The following is a 24,391-nucleotide window of genomic DNA, read 5'->3' as shown; positions in this document are numbered from 1 at the left end:
AGTTGTTCCATTTTTAGGTGGACCAAAACTAAGGTACAACAGTCATTATAGTTTCAGGTCAATGCTAATTTTGGACTTCCAGAGCTTCCGTAAGGGTTTACACGTGAGTGCATCTGCTTCTCCACAGTGTGTAAGATTTGGTTCTACAAAATACAGTGCATGCTACAGCATAAATACAACAGGCATCCCGAGACTGCAGGAGACCTGAATGGAGCAGCAGCAAAGCTAAGGGGTTATTCTTTTCTCTTCTGACATGAAAGAAGCTGGCAGCATCTATTTCTCTTCCCTACTTTTCCTGTTTGGTAGCTGGTAGAAAGTAGCTTTCCTCATCACATATGATATTAAGTGTCATGAATTAGACATGGGGTAGGCTGACAATATTGCTAGACTTTGCACAGTCAACACCGCTCTTTCAATAATCAGAATTATACAAGAATTCAATGACCTTAATTCACTTCTACTTGAGACAGCAGCAAACATTTTTATATTGATTAAAGTACTACAGAATTTTACTCTCCTCATCCTACATGTTCTCCTACTGTAGAGTTTGTGGTATTTACTGACTGGATGAAAGATGTATCCTGCCACATCCAAATGAAGAGTGCTCACTTTCTGTGAAAATCAATGCCTTGCAAGTAGAAGACAGCTGCAAGTTCTGGCTTTTTTACTTTGGTTTGTTTTTTTCCTCTGAAGATTGATGTGCTGCAGTTCTTTGCCTCCAGAGCAAAGTAATCTGGGAATACTGCCTATACTAATGGATTTATTACTCCGAAACTTGAATTTGAGGACTGTGACTTCAGTTTTCTTTTCCTTTTTCATATTTGTTTGACAAAGAGTATTCCAATGAAAACAAGCAACAAAAATAGTAATATTTTAAAAATCTGATAACAAGCTAACCCTTGATATATGTTAAAGATGCTTGGTAGGGGGAGTGACAATAGGGGGTAGAAACTTAACAGTTTTGTTTGGCAGCCTCAGCAGGCCTAGAGCTGCACATGAGAGAAAAATCCTCTAAATGCAACCGCTCAAATAATCTTCCACACACGGGCCCTCTTTCTGCAAACATGGTCTTATTCTATCTGGCTTTTTGTCCTCAGCTCCTACCACCCTTTACTTTACTTTTCTGTCCAAAATATCACTCAAAGTCATTTTCCGCTCCTCTCAGAGCACATTACTCGCTCTTGAAATCAGTCATCATCTTATTTCTGAGGCCACTGTGCTCAAGATCTTTGTTCACTCCTGCAAGTTCCTATTAAAATTTCACCTGTAGCTAGACAGATCCAGTATTTCTGATAAAACACAAATCTTGTTATGTTTGCCACTGGCATTTTGTTATGTTCTGCCATTCTTGCCTGTAATCTTTTCCCAGTTCCTGTTTGTTGCTATTTATTATGCTGCGCACTATGAATGGATCACTGTTTTCATCTTCTCAATCTTTTTAAATCCCTCCAGATCTTCTTCTTTCCTCATAGATACAACTCCCTAAAATCTGACCTCTGTCTGTCTACATAACCTTTCACAATTGCCAAATGCCCGTAAAAAAAAAAAAAAAAAAAAAAATCACATATACTTGCAGGAGAATACCATTGTCTAAAACAGAATCATATTTAGATATACACACCCCACTCCTTTCACACTCTCCAAACAACAACATATTGAAACTTAAAACATGACACTACCTCCTTCAAGGCAGAGTTGCCACTCAAGAACAAGCCTTACACCTTTAATAAAACAGCTTTAAAACATGGCTCACAAGAGCCCTATACACATAGAGGAGAGGAAGAAATTTAAACTCTGAAATTAAAACTTCCAAACGCAAGTGAAATTGCCCCAAGGTCCAGGCACTGCAAGTCACTACATACAGAGATCCAGCCTTGTTCTGTGACATGCTTATGAGCGCCCTCAGGGACAACAGGTCACAGGAGTCAGTGGGAAACCCAAAATCTGGACTACTGCCCAGAAAAGAAAAAGCAGGCAGACTCAATATGCAAGAGAAAAAAAAAAAAAAAAAAAGAGAAAAAAAAGAAAAAACCCAACCCACAAACCAATTACACAGTGCCTACAACAAAGAAAGCAGAGCCTGCTAACCTTCTCGTAAGCTGTGGTATGAATCCTGATATGTGCTTGAATAGCTCTTCCCTTGCTTTGACACAGTCTCTGCAAGCGGCACAATCCCAACATAGGCAGGCTGGAGTGTCTTGGCTTTATCCAACATATTAGAGGAAATCCCTGGACCTGAAGGCAGATTCTGTAACACAGGAGGCGTCCCAGGCTACTGGAAGGGGTGCTTAATCCTCACAAGAGACCCAACCGCAATCCCTCTCTACCAGGTTTCAGTCACTGCACCAAGCGGTAGAGTGGAAAAAAAAACTAGTTTACTGCTAGATTCCAACGCTGTGCTTGCATAGGAACAGAGAGGTACTTGAGGCACAGACAAATCCTGACAGCCAACATCTAAAGATCAAAATCAGCAAGGCTTTTGGCAAAACTTTTCTTCCTACTATCTTAAAGCTCAGACAGAAACTTCACTGTTTCAGCAAGCAGCTATAAGCATTCAGGATCCCAGTATGCAGAGCGGTGCTTATCAACAGATGCGTGGACTTCTTCGTGGGGCCACTTGCAGTAACAGCCAACCTCATTCACCCAAAATAGTGAACAGTTGGTTTCTCTACTCACACTACAGACACCTGCCAGACAGGCAATATCATGTGTTTGAGCACTACCCTCTCTGCCCCTGCACCTCCCGACTGTAAGCTCCCTGTGCACATAGCTAGCAGAACACCACCACTCTGAGTGCAGAAGCATGCTGCCTTTTTTCCCTTCCTGTTCAAACTATTTGAAATGGAATTCTAGCTGTGGAGAAAACTAAACTGATAAGCTGGGAAACAAAGTTGTTATATGCATTTGCTCTGAGACCACATACAGGTAACAGCAGGCTTCTGTACAAGCACCCGTCCTTGCCTCTTCTTCCCTTATACCTTTTCTCCCAACTTGCAGAAACAGCTACCTGAAGATAACCTGCAGCCCCCAACCAATAACCCTCTATGCAAGCACTAAAACTTCAGCATCTGTGCTTGTATGGAGGCAGTCATCTCACCTGGAGCTTATTTAATGCACATCATGAACAGATGCCATATGGCTGACAAACTTTGGTTATACATACTGCCCAGCATGGTAATGGAATTGGAAGTGGCCAGGGAAAAGCATGCTCCAACTGAGTAATGGCCAGGAGGAAGTCTGAGGGGAAGAAAAAAAAAAAAGAGAGAGAGAGAAAGGAAAAACAACAACAACAACAAAACCAAAACCAAACCTTGTCCAGTGAATATACATACCTGAAAAAAACTATTCTGGTGTCTTTCCAGGAAAAAAAAAAAAAAAAAAAAAAAAATGAATAGCAGTCAGTGTCATCCCACAAGCCTGAAGCAAAGATAGCCATATGGACATTACAAAAACAAGAGGGTGAATACTCTAAACCATACTGAAAGTCTCCATTTCATATTCTGCACACACACCCTCAATCAAGACAAAAATTTCTCATCTCCAAATAGTTTGAGAGGCATCCAAGCCATTTCACAGAGCAAGGCTGGAGCAACAACAAGGGGAAAAAGTCTCTAATAATGAAGCTCATATCTGAGAAAAGTAGTGTTCAATCAGATTTAGAAAACATGACTTTAACTCTGACACAAGCTGCACTAGAGGAATGAAACAAACTAACATTTTTAAGTTACAAACTAAAAACTAATATACAGAATTTTACATGTTTACTAAATAATGATGCTAGATGGCATCAGTGACATTTCTGAGCACCTTCAATGGTACACGTCTTACTCTGAAATGTTCAACCTTCACTCAGAGAAGAATCCAAACTCTAAAGTTCCTGTGGGTAAAAAAATACCTTTGGTGATAATATAAAGATCTGTAACAGCATTATTCTTAAATTACCCATGTATACTCAACACCAACTCTTAAGTTTAGGATTTGTAAAAGTCAAGTAAAGGTTCAGTTTCGCAATGAACTGTGGCCAGCAAGGTCAAATTACTGCATAAATAAATGAGCCCACTTTTGCATAAGCATTAGCAGTCATGAAGCTGCAGAGAGCTGCCTGGGGAAGCTGACCTGGCAGACCACAAGAGCGCTAAAGCCAGGATGAAGGACAAGAGAACGAAACACGCTGTCCGCATCTCCCCTTGCAGCAGCAACACAGAACTGCACATTGAATCAGGCCTGATACTCGGTGCAGACGGGTCCTACAATTACTGTAATAACTAAAGAACAACTACCCTGTGCCAGACTGAATCCTACTTCTTCCGGCAAACAATACACCATCTGGATGGTGGAAGTGACAAGATTCAGCTACTACTTTGCCAACCAGGGCCTCTGAGCTAGCAGCTCAGTACAGTCTCCAAGGCCTGGGAAACGCGAGCCAGTTGCTCCATCCAGCTGACTCACCAATACCCAGGTATTGCTGAAACAGCCCTAAGACGTTGCCCAAGTTCTGATGAAGAAAACTTTTAAGAACTGAAAGAAGAGAGGCACCAAGGAGAGAGGCACCATGTAATAATACATGAAATCCACTGCCAGTTTTGGCAATCTGGTGATATAACCAATCCTCTATAACTGACAACTCCAGCTTGATGAAGATTTGATCTTCTCGATGTATTATTGCAGAGCTGCACATATGTATGCAGACATACCTTTCTTTCTTCCTATGCAGAAAACAGCTTGGAAAGAAAAATACCCGAGTGGCTCAATAGTAGGTAGATAAATCTTTTCTTTGCTGAGCAAGTGTTTTGGGTTTGTGTGGTGGGGTTTTTGGTAGCAAGGGAGGGGCCGCAGGGCCGGCTCCTGTGAGAAGCTGCTCGAAGCTCATACAGATTCTGACAGATGAGTAAAGACCAAGAGCAACCTGTCTGGTATGAAACACTGACACTACTGCCAGATGTTGATGAGCATCAAAAAGTTAAACAAAAGTTTAATTTGTTTTGTTGGATCCTGATGTACTGATACAAGATCTGAAAGTCTGATCAATGATCACATGGGCAGAAATACCAATGCACTGTAAGAACACGTAAGGCCTGATAAGTAATTTCGACAGTTACTTTGGAAATCAGCAGGGTAGATGGGAAGGTCTGTTTCACGGCATAGGTAGGATTTCCAACAACAGTTCAAGTTGCTTAACCACTGCAGAAAAGTAGTATCAACCCATGCCAACGTACATCCAACATTCAGTATCTTGCACAACCTTCAGCCTGGAATTGGCACCAGTGCTGTTGGCAGAAAGATCACCTTTGCCAACAGGACCTAGGTATTTGCCACAGATTTCTGGTCTGGAAAACATCAGGCCTAATTTTCATAATCTGTTCATGAGACATCTATTGAGCCTTACATCATCTGACTTTCAAGTGTCAAATGAGATACAGACTGTGGGAATGCATTCTTCCTCAAGATGCTGCATAACTATTTATACCCTCACACAGAAATAAAAAGAAACATCAGGTGCACATACGGCTTGCACAGATACTGCTGCTAGTTCTGAGGCCTGGTGGGCACAGAATGCAATACTTGTGTTTGAATGTCAGTTATCATTACTTACTCACTATTTTGAATGAATTTGAATGACTTCATTAGCTTTCTCTTTTATTTTTCTATCCTCAAAAGCCAAGGCAGTATATAAGCAGTAGCTTTTTCAAATTCCCATTCTGTGCTAGAAGAGAAATATGGAAGAGTGAACCACCTCCAGGTAAAGTTCTAACCCTGCTGTAGATATTTGACCTTTAAATTCCAGGAACACACAAAAAATTGCCTGTGCAAAGTTAGCATCAGAACTGCAAGGTGCCACAGCTTAAAGCTTGCTACCACCAAAAGGATCACTCCTAGTTCACCTTCTCCTGCTCTTCTTGAAGCCATGCCCTCTCTTAGCCTCCTTAATACCAGTTCTGACATTCATCTGGTATCTTAATGAGCCAATTCAACCTACTAAACATCATTACCATCAGGTGGGATGAGTACCACAGCTGGTGGCTGGTGAACACAGCTAGGAAGGGAGAGAGGGGCTACAGTCTTGACACAGTCTAGACTTTGGATCAGCTCAGCTGTAACACAAAACCGCATCATTAGTTTTATCCCCCAAAATGAATGTATTCTTTAAATTCAAACTAATGAGCAGATAGAAAATGCGCCTACAACCCCCACTGACAACAACTTAAAATGTGCGGTTTTTTTCCTCCTTTCACCTCCAGTCCTCTTCGCAGCTCAGTGCAGGTTCTCTGTCTTTCTTTCCCCGGCAATAATGTTCTCAGATGACACAATGCCTGCAAGGATCTGCATGCACACAATTTAGTGATGAAATATAAACAATGTACTGCTAAAAACTGGGAAACAGCTGCAATATATGCTCACTCAGGCAATATGAGAAAGATCTCAGTCGAGGTCTAAGCCAGATGGACCCTCAGAAAGAAGTATGAGCCCACTATATTTGAAGACCTGTCTCTGATATTTCTAGCAAGCGACAAAACCTGGAAAAATAACAGAATGCTGCACCTACATCACTGTAAAGCTGTGATGTCTTATGACTCTATTCATTTTATACTTCAAAATAAATACAGACTTCACACTGACACTTGTGTTCCTCACTTTTTCTCAGCTAAGGATCAGATTTATGTAATGTGAGTTTGCTTTGGATATTCCCAGGATCCTGCCTCCCACCAACAGTGACCTTCAGGAAGAGGTAGAAACACCAAGCTGAGAGCACTGTACATTCTTGCTTCTCCAGTTCTCAGGAAGAGCCTGAAGTTTACATACTCTTATCCTTTCAACTAGATGGTGACAGCTAGTGCTGCCACTCAGCATTCAGAAAACTCCTAGACATGACAGGTAGCCAAAGGTAAACCGCTGTGCAGATGTAAAAAAAGGCAACAGCAGCCGGCATGCCTGGGAACCTGGACCTTTGCCGTAGCTTTTGAGCAGCTCTTCAGTCCCCCAACCCACTCTGGGATATACCACCACCCCCACTTTTGGCAAGTTGGCTGTCATTGAGCTGTAAATACTGTGAGTTGAAAGCATAAAAATAGCTGCTGCACAGGCTGGAAAACCTATCAGATGATGTCAAGGCGCATTTTGAGCCCTCCCCTCCCCCCCACCACTTCCTTTCCTATGTCACTTTCTCATTACCTCACTGTCTCTAATTCTGAAAGTGCTTCTCTCTGCATCTTTCAGCTGCCAAAGTGAACTTTACACAGCAGCTAGAGCCAAATCAACCCCCAGCACATATATAAACTCTGCCACCCACCCCATTCCTTGAGTTTCAGCCAAGATGTGAGTTTGCCTTTCCCTGAAAACACACACATGAAATCCACGATCCCTATCTGCAAAACACAGGGGTGAGAAGAATCAGTTCAGCCCAAGGAATGCAACGCTGATCTGCATTTGATTAAGTCCGTAGATAAGCAGTTTCCAACCAGCAAGGCAAATCAACATTGTTAAGTGAGGTGTGGAGAGACAGCAGCAGCGATGCCACATCGCCCCTCTCCCCAACACGAGTCACTCAGCCCTGCCTCTCTCCCTGGCTCTGCAGACCTGAGGAGGAAGGAGACGCAGAAGAAGGAAGCCAAAACCTTTGCTTTTCCCACCTCTCCCCTCCCCAGACCAAGAACACACTTGGTCAGTGTTGCTGACCAAAGGTCATCTGCAAAGAGACTATGGCAATGTTGCTACAAGGGCAAAGAGGAGAAGGATTGAGAGGAAGGGAAGCAGAGATGGTGGTTCACTTATGGTCCATGCCTCTCCTCCTCCCTCCCTCCTTCCAGGACCACTTGGTTACTGAGGAAGCCAGGGGTGATAAAGAGAAGGAAATGGTCCAGAAGTCTACTCTACTCTAGATCATAACAGAACAAAAGCATTATGCAGCACATGCTCCTAACGTTACTACATGGGAGTGTTACACCTGCTCAGAATGTGTCATCTACACAGCCAAAGAAAGCAGTGCAACTTTTAAAGACAAGTTGGTTAAATTCACCTTTTTTTTTTTTTGAGTTGGATTTTCTTTTGCAAACCACTAGCAACAGTTCTGTCAATGCTGACCTCTAGAAAGCTGCAAATAAACTCCTTGACTACACAGCAGTGTTGCCTATGTAGAGATTTCTAGCCAAAAGAAATGCAACTAGTAGGTAGATTTCTATGGCTAATGTGGAAGGATGCTGTCCACAACAGAAAACTTCACAGTAGAGGGCAGGAGGAAAGCAGGGGGATTAAGAGAAAGAAGTTTTATAGCTAGTTCCCAAACAACCGCTGTCCACTGTGCATATGAGCCCAGCAAAAACAAGCAAGTAAATTAAAAGCACGTATCCAAACACATTTTATTTGTTATTTTTACCATTTGGGTTGATAAATTCTGGTTATATGCAAAGACTGTCGCATACCTCTTTATAGTTCAAAATTACTAGCCCTTCTTCAAGTTACCACCCCCTGCTGAGCCCCCAGAACCAGTTGTATGAATGCTCTCGCTCTGTTCCAGTGCAAAGTTGGAAAGATTAGCTCAAGTTACTTTTGCTAAGCCAACGAGCTTCACAGTGAGAGCTCACACATCAAGCACGGCATCTCATATGTGGTGTGGGTATCTTCAGTGGAGGGACTTAACTGAGAGCTGCTCCAGTTGGAATTGCAACAGAATTCCTATATATTCCTTTAGTTCAGCTATTACCCATCTTGCTCTCAAATAATTGCTTAAGACCAAAGAAAGTAAGAGTAACAGTTCCCTGCTCTTACCTAAGAGCAATAGTTTACCAGCTATAAAGGAGTCAAAGGTTTCAAGCCAGAGACAGTTACCCAAGACTCAACAAACTTAAAATTGTGCTCACACACATGCAGATGTGCATTTCTCCACTACCACCACCACACACAGGCAGGAACATCAAGAGATTGCAGGAAGACTGACATGTGAGTAAGTATATACTGTGCCCAGTGAAGAACACAGAGCACAAAGAGACCAGACTTTTCAAAACATTTCCTCTTGCAGTTATTCTAGGCTTTAAACCACTATGAACAAGTGAAAACAGAAAAACCCAAAACATTTGGTTTTGCTCCTGAGAGCAGAAAAAAAGAGGAAGTTCTGTCTGCCAGACCAAGGGGGGTAGTGAGCAGGACAGAGCAGAAAATTTGAATTTGTCTTAAAACAGCAATTTCTTTTTAGGAGGGAGTAACTGGGAAAGGACAGGAGAAAGATACCCTTTCCCTCATGTTAAGGCATGCCTAAGAGTTTGAGAAGTATGTCACTAATTCCTGTGGTTGTTGAATAGAAGATAGCCTGCACTTCTCCCTCCCACATCCTTTCTGGCAATAAAAGGTTTCTTCTCTATCAAACCCTCCTGCAGCGCAAAGGGGCTACCTGCAAACACTTGGAAAATGCAGTCTATTTTTAAACTACCGAAGCAAGAGAGGAAACAGCCAGGCTGCACTCAATGTTCATGCACTGCTTGTGAAAGGATTAGCAAATGCTTCATTTTCTTCTTAGTTTATACTAGCAGAATAGCTGCTAGGTAAACCCTCACTACAGGATTGTGACTTTTGCCCAGAAAGCTGCTGTTCCTTCTCCAAACATATCAGTTACATGGGCAATAACAACATTGTTGAGGCTCAATATGACAATTGTCCTTGGTTAATCTGATACAGAATTGCAATCCCAGAATCCAGATTTTTATTAAAATGTCTGTTTACCCCTTATGGTTGCAGAAGACTGCTTCCTAACTTGAAACAACTATGCACTAATGTAGGTACAATTCTAAAAAGACCATAAACCATCCCATTCATTTAATACATTAGTAGCCAACGTTAATAATTTTAGACGTGGGGTTTTTTTCAACAGTTAACTTTTTCTCTAAAAATGGTTCGAGTGCTTTGCCACAGTCAGATAGTAGTGAGGCTTGGATGAGGTCAAGTAGGAGAGGAAGCTTTATGGTACTTCTAAGCCAATTCAGTGGTGAGCTGCCACTGAAAGTAGTGGTCTCCTTTTCCATTGTCATGGATGCTCATCTCACCCCACAGTAAAAAAGAGCTATTGTCAGGATTATTTGAGACAGGAAATAATATTGTCCTTAGAATGTAAAATTCAGCTCTTGCATTGCCAAAGATCTATAAATCACCTCCAATGTCAAATGCTCAAATTCCTCTTTTAGTGCTGAAACTCAGCTATTCCCTGGATAGACGCCAATCTCAAGCTTTTGTGGCGGCTTCGACAACTGAATTTATGTTTGCAGTATAAAAATGTATAGCATGTTTGAGTTTTAATCTTTACCTACAACATAAAATAAGTCTGAAACAATGTCACGGCATGCAACCATTTAACCTCATAGAATGGACTGCACTGATCCTGGAAAGGGCTTCCAGGTCTGGTATTGACTCATTCTCCCTCCACACGTGCAGACATTTCAGACCTTAAGTACAACATAAAGCATGAATTGCAAGAGGGAGATAGCATGAGACTGGATTTGGGATAGTTTTTACCTGCATGCGACTAAATTATTCAGCTTTTGATTAGCGGGAAAAATATCCTGGTTATGCTATGGTGGAAGGAGTCCTTTAATGCCTTCATGGGATTCACTTGCCTCATGGGATTCACTTGCCTGCCACTTCAAGAAGATGCGGTTTTGACAATGCTACTATTCCTTCTCCATAGACTACATTAAGTAAATCATATTATGCATTAACCAAACCAAAGGTTTATTTTCCTTGAAGCTGTTCAAGGCTATAACAGAAGACAGTCTCTTGGTATGAAATGTACAACTTCTCCCAGTTCATACATCATTTGTACCTCTCCCCAATGATTTGGTCACAATACTCACAGGTACCAGACCAAAACATAGTATTTTCCCCAAACAACCTGAACTGACCTAAAATATTCATGCGGTTCACAATAAATCCCATTTTCCAAGCATTTGAAAAGAACCATGTCTGGATGGAAAAAAAGCTCACCAAAAATCAGGCTTGAGCAAGAAACAGTAATTTGCACAGACAGAGCCATAAAGACAAGAGCTCCCTTCAGTGAAAACCAGGGTGAGCTGCCTTGCTTTTACTGCTCAGTACCTCAGTGTAAGTTCACATGTACAGGGAATTGCCACAAAACATAACACCGTAGCTTTATATCCTAAATTTTGCCTGCACATATCCATGTTCCAAACCTCTGCCCCAAAGACCTTTCCACATACATGAGACTGCAATTTTTTAAGCACCCATGGTACTACCATTGCTGGCAAAAATTTAAAGCAGAAAAGATTTGAGAGAGGTAGGGAAAGCACAATAAAATACTGCATATGGTTTGATCTGACCTATGTGGTTATGGAGCATGATTACTTTTAAAACATATTTTCTCTCATATCCAAGAGTTCTGGTAATCCTTGCCATGAAAGCAAAGAGAAAAGGCAAGTAACCGGGAAGGTGTATCCTATTCTGTTGTCCCAGCAAAACCTGCCAAAACTTGAGTTTTAATCCCCAACTGGCTTAAAAGCATTGAAAGGCATGCAGCCTAAGTGCCTGTAACTGTAAAGATAACTATGCTTGGAACATTATGTTCTGATTCGGGCCTCAGCTTTCTGTTCTGCTTTCCTCCTCATAAATCTGTGAGCTCACCTGAAACAATATGCAGAGAATCTCATCGGTCACTATCTTTCATCAGCTGCCTGGTATCCCTTTAAGATCTTCTTTTGTTGCTTTGGTATGAGTTACCAGAACTCATCAGTCAGAACCTCACATTTATGGATTCTAAACAATTTAGTTCTATTAAAAACCCTTTGGTTTGATAAACTGGGTTAAAACAAGTAGAGAGATTTACATGTAACACAGAGCCTGTGTCAGAACTGGAATTAGAAACCCTAGCATCCTTCCTTGGCTACCAAATCTATTTTATGAATCCAGACACAAGAGATGGACCATTAAAGTGGGACCGCATAAAAGCAAACAGGTTGATGATCTATTTGAATAGACAAACATGGAACTGAAAAAGATACGGGTTTTATATGCCTGCCAGTTCTTATGATCTGACAGGACTTGGCTGCTCGCTCCCAATACATCTAACAGCTGGCTTAACAGAAGTCACTTACAAACAAACTCTTTAGAGCAAAAACAATTTTAACATTATAGACATTGCCATATGCCTACTTTTGGCAACTATGCTATAGTAAGTCCAGAATTTACTATAAACTCACAATTGCCTCCGATCAAAAAATATTTTTGCCTGAGCAAGACGGCTATTGGTCAAAACTGTCTTTAGGTTTGAGCTACAATGTGGAAAGACAGACGTGGTAGAAGAGAGGAGAGCAGTGGATATTGTCTGTCCTGATTTAGTGAGGCTTTTGACACTGTCTCCTGTAAGATTCTCATAGAGAAGCTGATGAAGTATGAGCTGGATGAGGAGACAGTGAGGCGGACTGAAAGCTGGCTCAAATAGCTGGGCCCAAAGAGTGCACCAGGACACATTGGGGGCCGAGTGGCTGGAAAGCAGCTTGGCAGAAAAGGGCCTGGGGATCCTGGTGGACACCAAGTTGAACAGGAGCCAGCAACATGCCCTTGGCACAAAGAAGGCTAATGGTAACCTGGGCTGCATTAGGAGGAGTGTTCCCAGCAGATCAAGAGAGGTGATCCTTCCCCTCTACTCAGCACTGGTGAGGCCACACCTAGCATGCTGTGTCCAGTTCTGGGCTCCCCAGTACAGGAGAGACATGGACATACTGGAAAGAGTCCAGCAAAGGGCCATGAAGATGATGAAGGGACTGGAGCACCTCTCCTATGAAGAAAGGCTGAGAGAGCTGGGACTGTTCAGCCTGGAGAAGAGAAGGCTCAGGGGGATCTTATCAGTGTGTATAAATGCCTGAAAGGAGGGTACAAAGAAGATGGAGCCAGGTTCTTCTCAGTGGTGCCTAGGGACAGGACCAGAGGCAACGGGCACAGGCTGAAACACAGGAGGCTGGTTCCCTCTGAACATCGGGAAACACTGTTTACTGTGAGGGTGACTGAGCACTGGCACAGGTTGCCCAGGGAGGTTGCGGAGTCTCCATCCTTGGAGATATTCAGAAGTTGCCTGGACATGGTCCTGGGCAACCTGCTATAGGTGACCCTGACTGAGCAGGGGGTTGGAGAAAATGACCTCCAGAGATCCATTCCAGTCTCAACTATTCCATGATAGATGTGTAACCACCTTTTTTCCAGCAGCTTGCTTGTCCATTCATAGATACATAACCTCAGAGTAAACACAAACAAAATTCTAACATGACAAACCACATACTGGGGAAATGCACATATTTTTAGTATTCTCCTAAAAAATCACCCACTTCTAATTTCATACATTTTTTAATTATTTGAGGCTATCATGCACTGTATATTCTTCCTTGCTTCCTGATCTTTTCTCTCTTACTGCCCAGCCACTGCCACTGTTTACTGGTTGCATGATCTAGTGTTCAGCAGTTTTCTCATCCTATTGATGACTTCAGAGTTGAAATTGTTTCTCTTCTACCTTACTCAGTTTCACTATTCAGTACAGACCCAAGCCAGATGAAATAATCTAGCACGTTGCTCCACTTCTCATCATTCCTTCTTTTTGATGGCTCTAGGTTTCATAAGAAAGTTCAGCAAGTTAACTCAGCCCACTGATCCAGCAGAAAACTTTTTTTTTTTTAATGGCTTTGTTTTCAGAAGTGAATTAGACTGCTCACAAAAAAGTCCAATCATCCAATTTACATCCAAGCTACCTAGGGCTAAGCAGCAGGTGCACTGAGCTCCTAATGATGAAAAACAGAGGAGTGCAGAAAAGTACAGCCCCTTCCCCTCCCTTCCATTGGTCATGACAAATCATTGGGTCAGTTCAAACTGCTTCTTCTTATTTCACCCTTGAGTCAAGCTTCTTCATTTTAGTTTCAATTTCTTTACTATAAAGAGATTGGATCCCAAGAGGCAGAGCTGCCACATTTCTGTTTGGAATATCCTGAAGATAAACATACAAGCATGTGCTATGTAGATTGCCAAAGCATGTACAATAGATCCAAAATTCTGTGGATGCATCAGGATTACTCTTTGTACTACCAGCACACTATATACTTAATTTGGAAAAGCACGACATTCTCAAGATATGTCAGATTTATTATTATGATTATGCTGCAGAAATGTCTGGGATTTCTGAATGTCTTCTGCCCTCTCAGTTAATGGAGTGTAGTTCCAGCAAGGCAGCCAGACATCTGGAAATTCTACACAAGTCTTAGAAGAACCCCCATGGTCCAGATGGGGATGGGGCGGGGGGGGGGGGGGGGGGGGGGGGGAAGTGGACAGTCTGGGAAAATCAGACATATAGCAGTCATACGAAAGTTTACAGGGAGAGGCAGTATCTGTTGTTAGATCAAACCTCTGGAAAGAAGAGCTCCCACCACAATTTAGGACCCTAGCTCTCCACAACCAACTCACACTTCAAGATTAAGTCTGAAACCTCCTGTTTCACAATGCTTTTCAGGATGTGCTTCTGCTATCAGCATCCTGAAACCACCATCTTATATGAATAAAATTATGCACAGCCAGCCTCCTTACACAAATTAGAGAGAACTACTTAAGCATTTGACAAAGCCAGAATTATGATCTTAGGACAGCCTTTCCCCACACAGTCCTCCCACACTTTTCCGTCTTCTGCCCCCAACAATTCTGTCCTCTTCCCCTAAACCAGTTACTCACCATTCTTCACTAAAGAACTAATTTTTCCCTCTTGCTCACTCTCCAAATTATTAGCTACTCAAAACTCTAAATCACAGTCTGCAATCTCCTGTCCTAATTAAATCAAAGGAAAGAGTAGTTCGCACAAATAACATTTTCAAGATCTAGTTTTAGCTTCCAGATTTTGCAGCAAAGTTTCCAGTCCTGCTTCAGGGCCAGAAGGTTAAACATTTCTCAATGACGCAGGCTCCCTTAGCGAGAGAGTGACGAGGAAGTGGTCCAAAAAAACTCATTCTTCCCAGGCACTACATCAACAACCACAGCAAACAGTGAGTGCCTCTCTCTGAGGAAAACTGGGAGGAGTGGAGCAGTCTCTTATTATAAGCAGTCACTTAGTCTGCCACCATAATGCAAAAGCCCAGTACAAGGAGGAGAAGAAAACAAAGCATAACAAAAGAAAAGAAGAAAAAAACAACCCAGAAATGAGATTGTGTGTAGTACATTTAAAGTTATATGAAAATCAAAATAAAATTTCAAAAAATCTAACAAAAAAACCAAACCAAACAAACAAAAAACCCAACCCCAAAACAAAAGTCAAACCAACTGAAACTTCGGTAGAATACTGCCTTTCTGTTTAAAATTGTTAGTCTTTTCTGGTCCATTTAGGTTGCTAGTAACTTTCTAGCTTAAACTTAAAGATGCTTTGACTTTTAAATGGGCTGAAATTTTCCTGCCTGAGAGACCACTTTTCATATACTACACTGTTCTAGACACTCGCATTAGTCTCTGGATTTTCAAGACAAGATCAGCAATAGAGGTTTCTTCATAAGGAGCCTACTAGTCTGGATCTTGTTCTTGCTTAGTCTGAGGTAAAACAGGGTCAGCAAAGGCATACTGCAAAGTGTTTTCTGTTTATTTCAGCTTTTAGTGGAAGAATGTTGAAGGCTCTAAGCCTTGGGAGTGTTTTGCAATAAAGTCAAGCTCAAGGTACTTTCTGAAGAGCTTAACCAAAAGTTTTGGGAGTTGTACTTTTTAACTGGTGGTACCTCAGTGTCAGTAACTTCAATAAATCAAAACTACTCAATTTATTTTTAAAAGGCATATATTTAACTTGAGTTCACATCAGTGAATGCAAAATCCAAATCTCAAATATTTAAAGACATAAACAAGGAAAACCAGCCTCAGCCAGAGTATCTCCAGCAGGGGGAAAAAAAAAAAAAGAAAAAAAAATCTCATCAAGGTCACTTATCATTACAGGCTGAAGAAGCCGGCTTGTGCTGCACTGGAAACTGCAACTTCTTTATTTGGGATATGCTCTTTTCTGAGAAAAAACAATCAGGGCAAAGAAAATGGAAAAGACTACAAAGAACCATAAATACATTTCTCAACCTACTTCTCAAACTGGATAGTTAAATAGGTTCCTAACCTGTTGGGATTCCAATGCTGTGCATAATGCCTAGGAAATATCATTAACATTACTTAGAGGATCTGATTTAAAATAAGCATCACGATAGAAAGATACAAAAAAGTACTCAGCAGGTCACATTAGCAGACACTACTTTAGCACTTGACTACTTAAGAATACTGTAAGTCGATGCAGCTTCTTCTAGTGAAAATATTTCACCTGCATTAAGGTTTGCATCAGTTCAACTACAAAAAGCTATTTAGACTAAAAGACACTGACAGAGATGCTCATTTAGTATTGAAAACTGGAAGACTTTTAATCAAAGAGAGATATTCTAGGACGGCTTTCCAGTATGAGTTGCTGGCAAGTGAGAAATCTAAATTTTTAAACTGGTGTTCGATCAAATTATGAAGGGGAGTATAGGACCTGATTACTTGCAACAGCAGGGGAGTGGGCTCTGTGACCCTGAAGGGTAATTCCAGGTCTGTTTCTCTATGACTCCTCACCTACTTAAACTATTGCTAAGTTACCACACTAAGATTAATCATAAAAGGGAGCTGTGCCAATGTAATTAAACTACTTTCCTATATTGATTCTGTTAGTATAATTCTCTTGACAAAGAAATTGAGGGAAGAGGGGGCCAATATTTCTTCCATTAAGATAAAGATTCTAGTTTCACCTCCATAAAGCAGGGCTCATGTTTCCTTAGCCACAAATGAAAAAAACAGTTCAGACCGCCCCAAGATAACAAGCTGAATGGAGGTTTCTCCATTTGAAAGACAATTTGAAGTAAGTGTCAGTCTCTTCTCGGAAGAGCCCTGAGGTCAGAACAGCAGAGGGTGCTGTAAGTCTGAACTGAGGTGCATCAGCTCAGCAACAAGGAGCATCCAGATGCAACACGAAGCTGTAGGTTACCTCGGGGTTTGGGGGTTGGGTTTTTGTTTGGGTTTTGTTTGGGTTTTAGGGGGTTTTTTTGTGCTGCAGGAATCATTTGAGACTGGTAACAGCAGATGGCAAACAGTTAAATATTAAAATTTTTCTATGTCAGTTTCCACATAACATCAAAACACAACATCAGAGACATTCCAAAAACCTCAACAGTTACTTATAATCCCCACCACTAATCTATACAGCTCTGGGCATGCATTAGAGACTGATTCATATTGAAGCTTAGATATAAAAAAATTTTAATACCTGTAATCAAAATGTAGACTGGACATGAATCCCATTATTACAAAAAAAAATAAATCCTGAATCTAAACCCTTATTTGAATTTCTGCAATCACACAGGAATGGAATGCTTGGTTAAACATTAGCCATCTCTTCAATGTGGCAAACACTGGATAGCAAGGAGTAACCAGGTAACTGGAAGACAGAACGGATGTGTGTCTGCACTGTATCCCTTCAGGCAAAGCATGTGTGGTGTAATCATCATACCAGTTTAGAGAGACTCAGCATAACACAGGTTCAGATATTAATCCAGAACCTAAATTAGTGGCAGGCCACAAAGATGACTATGATCAGTCTGAGCCACAAAGATAACAATGATCAGTCTGAGCCTATTTAAATAATCATTAAGTAATTTTTATACAATCATGCCTAAAGACCCCAAATAAGAAGCTGATTTAAATAATTCTTCTTTACTTCCTTTTGCTCATGCACTTGAACTATGTTCCTAAAGAAAGGCTGATTCATATTCATCATGTAAATGAACAGGTAACTTACAGAATATGATGACAGCAATTAAATAGGGCCCATTATACATAAAGCATTAATTTCGCAGCAAGGAAGACTCTGCTGTGATTAAAGTTCCAGCATATAAAACCTGACATGAGTTTACATGCATTTTAAACTTCCATTTAGTTTTTAATAGCAATTGGTGAATGATAAAAAAAAATTCAATATGATGATGACAATCTTAGTACGTAGATTGGAAACTGGTTAAAATGCACACACACACACCCCCCCTTAAAGTTATTTCTCAATAGTTACATTTTAAAGTAAGCTGGAGCTATAAGAAAGGTTAGGAAACAAAGCAGTCGGTGAATAATTGTCTTGTGTCTACCACATCTTTGCTGTATTAGAACAAATGCAGCCTGTGTGTGCCCTTGTGAGTTCATCTTATTTCATAGAACGGATAAAGACAAAAAGCTGCCTGGGTGGTTTTTCCTACTCCCTCTTTCTCAACCTGTAGTGTAACACTCACTGCATAAAATGAATGGACAGAGTATTTTCAAAGCAGATAGAGAAAAAAATTACTATTTTTAAAAGGTAATTTAAGACTTGTCCTGGTTTCATCTGGGATGTAGTTAGCTGTCTTCCTAGTAGCTGGTACAGTGCTATGTTTTGAGTTCAGTATGTGAAGAATGTTGATAACACTGATGTTTTCAGTTGTTGCTCAGTAGTGTTTAGACTACAGTCAAGGATTTTTCAGCTTCTCATGCCCAGCCAGGGCACCTGACCCAAACTGGCCAACAGTGTATTCCATACCATGTGACGTCCCATCTAGTTTAGGAACTGGGAAGTGGGGGGCAGGGTTTTTCGCCGCTTGGGGACTGGCTGGGTGTCGGTCGGCGGGTGGTGAGCGATTGCCCTGTGCATCATTTGTACATTTCAATCCTTTTATTACTACTGTTGTCATTTTATTAGTGTTATCATTATCATTATTAGTCTTTTCTTTTCTGTTCTATTAAATCGTTCTTATCTCAACCCAGGAGTTTTACTTCTTTTCCTGATTTTCTCCCCCATCCCACTGGATGGGGGGGAGTGAGTGAGCGGCTGCGTGGTGCTTAGTTGCTGGCTGGGGTTAAACCACGACAGACTTCAACAAATACTTCCTCCAGGTTTTAATAAACTTCCAGCAGTTTCTTGTTTAAATTTGTCAGTAGAAATAGGTACTGCTCAACTAAGTGATTTTAATGAGTAGTCTTTATTGTAGACTTTCATTCTTGACCAAAAAAAAAAAAAAAAAAGCGCATCCTTTATATATTTAGTTTCACTACAATCCTTTAACTCTAGTTTGGCTAACACAACACCACAGTGATTTGATTACTCAATAGTTAATCACAGGGATAAAAGGCAGCAAAAGGTTCTGTTCAAATCTTTCATGAATGGAATAACTCAGTAATGTGCAGCTTACAGTTGTGCACTCCTCACTCCATGTCTTATAACAGCCAACTCAGAACTTGAGTTGCTCTTTTATGCTCTGGCATAAAAATTTCCATATTTAAAGCTGACTTCAGGAACATCCCATTTGCTGCTTCGGAAAGAATTCCCACTGCATGATGATGATGAAGCTCACATAACTTTGTTCAGTCTTTGGATCACATGCAGGATTCTGGTTAAAAGCCAGTGAATAGTCATTTTATCACGACTGAGAATACACACATCTTGGGGAACTGTACGAGCAACCAGGGAACTCTCTACACTCCCCAGGAACTTGCTACCTAGATACAGAAGGTTACATTTCCAAATGCCATAGATTCCAAACTGAAATCAAAAGTTCTATTTTTAAAATGGTGATGATGCAAACTATAAAGCTAGGAGTGTTTTCCCCTCATCTCCACCCTCCATCCAAAACCAAAATCCTGATCGTGTTGATTCAAGAACTCATTGCAATCTTGAAATTCTAAGTTGGGCAGGGGAAAAAAAAAAAAATTAAAAAAAAAATCAGTATTTTAGGTTCTACTAGTCAAACAAAATGAAATGCCAAAAACTAGAGGAGAAAAACTCACAACTAGAAAAATCTCTTACTAGGAAATGAAAAGAACAGTACAAAAAAAAATCCTACTAACAGGTGCTTGAAAAAAACAAGATGAAGTTAGAAGGCATTTTAGTGCATGAATGAGAGGTTATTCTTATGAGTACCAAAAGCCAGCACTGAATTTAAACTTTATTTAAAACAGGGAAGAGACAAAACCAACCACAGAAACTGCAGCTCTGACATTTGTCAGTCCTAAAAGAGCTGAAGAGGGGGACACCTCCTTTCTATGCATACACAGACATGCTGTCCCCTTTCTTCCCATTAAAAGCAGTTTAGGAGCTGACATCCTAAAGCACTTCAACTAAATACTTTAAAGAAGGAAGAGAAAGAGCCTGGGAGCTGTGTTTTAAAAGAAAGAATGAATGGAATCAGCATCAGTTTGTCCTAAACTGAGTTTAATTTATCCCTAATCAGCTAAAGTAGCTCAGAAATGCAACTTTTCCCCTGAAAATGAGTGAAGTTTTACATTTGACTCAAGATGACACTAATTTTCAGCTGAAATGATGGTTCCCTTTTCAGAACCAGTTGGATACAAAGCAAATTAGACCAGAGAAGTCAAGTTTTATCCACCATGGAGAACTGAATTATTTCTATGCTCATTTACAATGCTGACTTCAAAACAACACTTCTTTTGTTCTCTAAATATGCATGGAAAAAACCCTCCTGTTCATCTAAACCGCACTTCTAACAATTTAGAACAACCTGCTTCTGGTTTGCATACCTGGCTTGATCTCTAATAAAGTCTAAGATCTTTTTTCAGCAGGTCAATGGAACAACATATCAAAACCCAAAGATGCTATCCAATAGATCACACTCTGTTGAAGAGATCTTCATTTTTTTTGGTATACTCACAGAAAGAAATTAAGATTACACAGAGAATTATTAACATGCAACATATACCAAGACAGCGCAAACCACAGTATAGTGCATGGAAGCAAACCAGTGCTACCCAGAACAGTAAATGAAGAAGATTATAAGTAGAGCAAATTTAGGAGAAATGGAATTCATTAACAAAAGTAGCCATTTGGCCAAGTGCCAACGTCCATTAATTCTGGCAATGCATTGTTAGACTCTAAGTGACCCTTAGTGGCAATAACTCTTACCTATCCATGCAAAACATCTGCAAAAAATGATCTGAATTTTAGAGTTTATCTGTCTGGCTGAATGCACCTCTGTATGTGTCCTGCACACACATTTCTGCCCAGCCACCTGCTAGAAGTCAGAAAAAGAAACATGAACAATAATAACTAAAAGAAATGAAGTTATATTATCTTTGAAAGTTTATGTTTGCCATCTAAGCACACAATTTGCATATAGAGGCCAGCAGCACACAAAACTCCTGAGATTTCCCTAACTTGCATGAGTGCCTCATATAAGTGTTCAAAAACACTTTTAAGTATTACTGGATTGTAGATTGTGTCAAAAAAACACTATTCTTCTAGCACTCTTCCTTCTTCATATATTAAAAAAAACAACAAACAAACAAAAAAAAACATTCATGACTCATTTTTTCAGTGGGTCAAACAGTCTGTTACAGAACAAAGCCAAGTCATATCAACAAACTATTCAGTCCGTATCTTGACCGAACAGTGACCAACAGCAAAAGAATTTGCAAGATCTCCACATGGGATAATTAGGTAGTGACATGAAAAACACAAAGGCTTCGGGGGAACAAAAAAAGAGGCTACATAGGGAGATTAAGTTGAAGTAGATGATGGGAAGGAAAACAGCAAGCTTTTGGAATCAGCAAATAAAGAAAACAAATGAGTCAGATGCTGAGAGTCAAGGCAGTAACAAGGACCAAGTGACTCTTAAAAGAGAAAAACGCTAATGAGGGAGCTCCCACCGCTAAGAGCTTGGTATAGACCTGCACATCACCTTCACTTTCAACAGAATGAAAACACGCAAACTGACACAGGGCTGTTTCCAAAACCATATTCCTGAATATGAATGTAGAATTTTGCCTTACTGTGCAGGACCGCTTTTTGAATGACTGGGTCAGTAATACCATAGTTCTTCAAACAAGTTCAGTAGTCCAATGAGATGTCAAATGCAGCAGTTAAGTTTCTGCTCTTTTTTTAGGAATTTTTTCTGGGTCCACAGCCTTTTTGAAATGTCTTTTCAGCCTGATTTTCACTTTTACTTTTTCTTCCTCAGGTGTCATCACTTGTATTGATTTTTTACTCTTCCCTTTTTTGGTTTGACAGGTGTGTTTAATTTTTTCTGGTTAATACAATGTGCACCTCACCAGTCATATTGTTTCTGCTTCATTTATGTTTTGTTCTGAAGAAATAGTCCCTTCCTGCTTAAGCTATTCTGCTCCCAGAATAGTAAGGTTGTATTCTCCCCCTCAGTTCTTTCTCTAAAATATTAAGAATGTTTTCTCCTCTTTCGTATCAAATCTGTTACTTTTTATGTGTCCACCAACATGTAATACAAACTTTTCTTCCTATGTTAGCTATGGCTTCAGATACTGTTACTTCTGGAGTGGACTTCTATTAGTACCCAAGCATTAAATAAGCACAGTCTTATGACATGCACACTTTAAGAAGGTTTGGTCTATGGAGTGCAAGCTGTGTAAGGTCTATCAGGATAATTTATTTACCCAGCTTAGGCCATGATTCTCCTACTTCTTCAATGGCTGTTCAGAAACCTGGATGAGTTGACTGGGACAACTGTTTCCAGCTTCCATCTTTCCAGTATGGCTTCTGGAAATGAACATCAGGACCAAGAAGCCTTGAGAAGTTAAGTCTTTCCTCATTAGAAGATTCTAGCTCCCAACAGAAAGGAGATCCAATTTCAGTCTCTAAAAAGTCTCAAGTAGTTTGCCCAACAAACAACTTAATTACCTCACTAAGCCAAATAACAGTAGCAACCAACAGCAGCTGAAGTCACTAAATATTAAATTTTTTTAGAAAAAAAGTGTTGAACAATTTGGTCTCAGCATCAAGTAGCCTTTTTCCTTATCTAGTAGCTTGTAATACACTTTCATTATTCAGGACTGATCTTTAAAACTTACTATGCACATGGTTCCATCCTGTTGTCATACTTAATTTCCCCAACAATCCTGTGAATCCATTTACGTGAACATTTGCCTGCTTCTTGCTTAATATTTTTCCAGCAGTGGTTGATCCAGGAGAAAAGAGAGCTGCCACTGATGGAAGAGGTGCAATAAATCTGTATCCCTCATTAGGTAAGCTAGGCTTGCCAGGAAATTGCCTCAACATTGCAGAACGCCACTGCATAATCTAGGACTAGGGTTAGCTGACTTAAGCGAAAGCTACATACAAGTACTCTTTAGTGGGAGAAACTCTCACCATAAGAATTAAATGCAAGCCTCAGGAGTTTTCATAATTTGGAAGAAACAAGAAACACAGCCACAAATACAGTTTTGAAAAAAGTAATACTAATACGAAGGCTCTTTCCCTAATTTTTACAAGTCTGACTTTATTCTGTGAGTTTCCCCAGAATATCATGCATAAATTCAGTTACAAGAACCCCGAAATGTAAATTCCATGGCTCTTCCTTGTCTGCAAAAAAATTACCATAATTAGGAAACCTATTAGAAATAAAGCACATCGAGGTAAACATGTTTTTCAGGCCTTTACATAACAACTGTCCTACCAAGAAAAAAAAATAATTTCTTTACAACAAAGACAGATTAGGTACTGTCTTGCTGCGCACATTCTGTTCAATACCAAACACCTTGCTAATGTCTAAATCCTACCTCCAAAATTCACACAGACTGCAAGAGTATGACTAGAGGAATGATGTATTGTGTCCAAACACCCTTCTGAATTGAGACAAAACCTACGTATTCCACATAAAATGTAGCCCTGCCCTAACAGCTCTCTTGCTTTTCCTATCTACAACAGGAGGTGAAAAAAACATACTTTGGTTCTCTAAACAACAAAGAATACAACCATATATCAGAACTATAAAATAAAGGTCATACAGGATCTTTATAGACATACACAATCTTCACAGATATTTTACAGAACATAAGACTCTAAGTTACGGAAATCAATGCCACAAATTCAGGAATAAGACAGCGATTTCTGAAAAAAACCCTATATTAAACTATGAAGTTATTGTTTTACTTGTCTGTTTCCAAGTCACTACCTGAGGAAAAGAAAAAGCATTTAACTTTGAGAAACAAGTCTGTCTTGACACTTTTGGCATTATGTATGTGCTGCTTTTCAGGCAACACCATACAAGAGATTAAGAGTACACAAATGCAAACACAAACACCTAGGCTACTACTATTTTGCAGTTGGATCTTACCAAGGTTACAGTCAGTCTCTGTTCCCATCCATAGAACAGAGGTCATTCATATCTATACATATTTAAGTTTCATGATTACAGAATGTTCTAAAGCCTTAGATAAAAGTGCCCTACAGAAGTACACCATACTGCCATTAACAGATAATTCTCACTCTAGCATGTCTTACACGTCAGAAATGCAACTCTATACATATCTAACAGGTAAGCACGGAATCACAGAAAGACCATAGTATTTAGGACAAAATTATATAAACACAATA

The 24,391-nt window shown here is 40.2% G+C and overlaps 1 protein-coding gene across 2 annotated transcripts in view; it reads right to left on the bottom strand.

The window, feature by feature from the left end:
- Nucleotides 1-24,391, bottom strand: part of MRTFA (myocardin related transcription factor A) — an 80,570-nt gene that overhangs the window by 47,524 nt on the left and 8,655 nt on the right. The window contains exon 1 of one of the 2 annotated variants that reach the window (XM_069807147.1): nucleotides 2,089-2,522. The exons of the other annotated variant lie outside the window; for it this stretch is intronic. Within the exon in view, the coding sequence (XP_069663248.1) occupies nucleotides 2,089-2,215 (127 nt within the window). The 5' untranslated portion in view covers nucleotides 2,216-2,522. Of the gene's footprint in view, nucleotides 1-2,088; nucleotides 2,523-24,391 lie in introns of those variants that run through there. 2 annotated transcript variants of the gene reach the window in all.

This window comes from Haliaeetus albicilla, chromosome 19, assembly GCF_947461875.1.
Source record: "Haliaeetus albicilla chromosome 19, bHalAlb1.1, whole genome shotgun sequence".
Classification (NCBI taxonomy): Eukaryota; Metazoa; Chordata; class Aves; order Accipitriformes; family Accipitridae; genus Haliaeetus; species Haliaeetus albicilla.
Note: the sequence above shows the minus strand (reverse complement) of the source record. Positions and strands in the feature narration are given on the sequence as shown.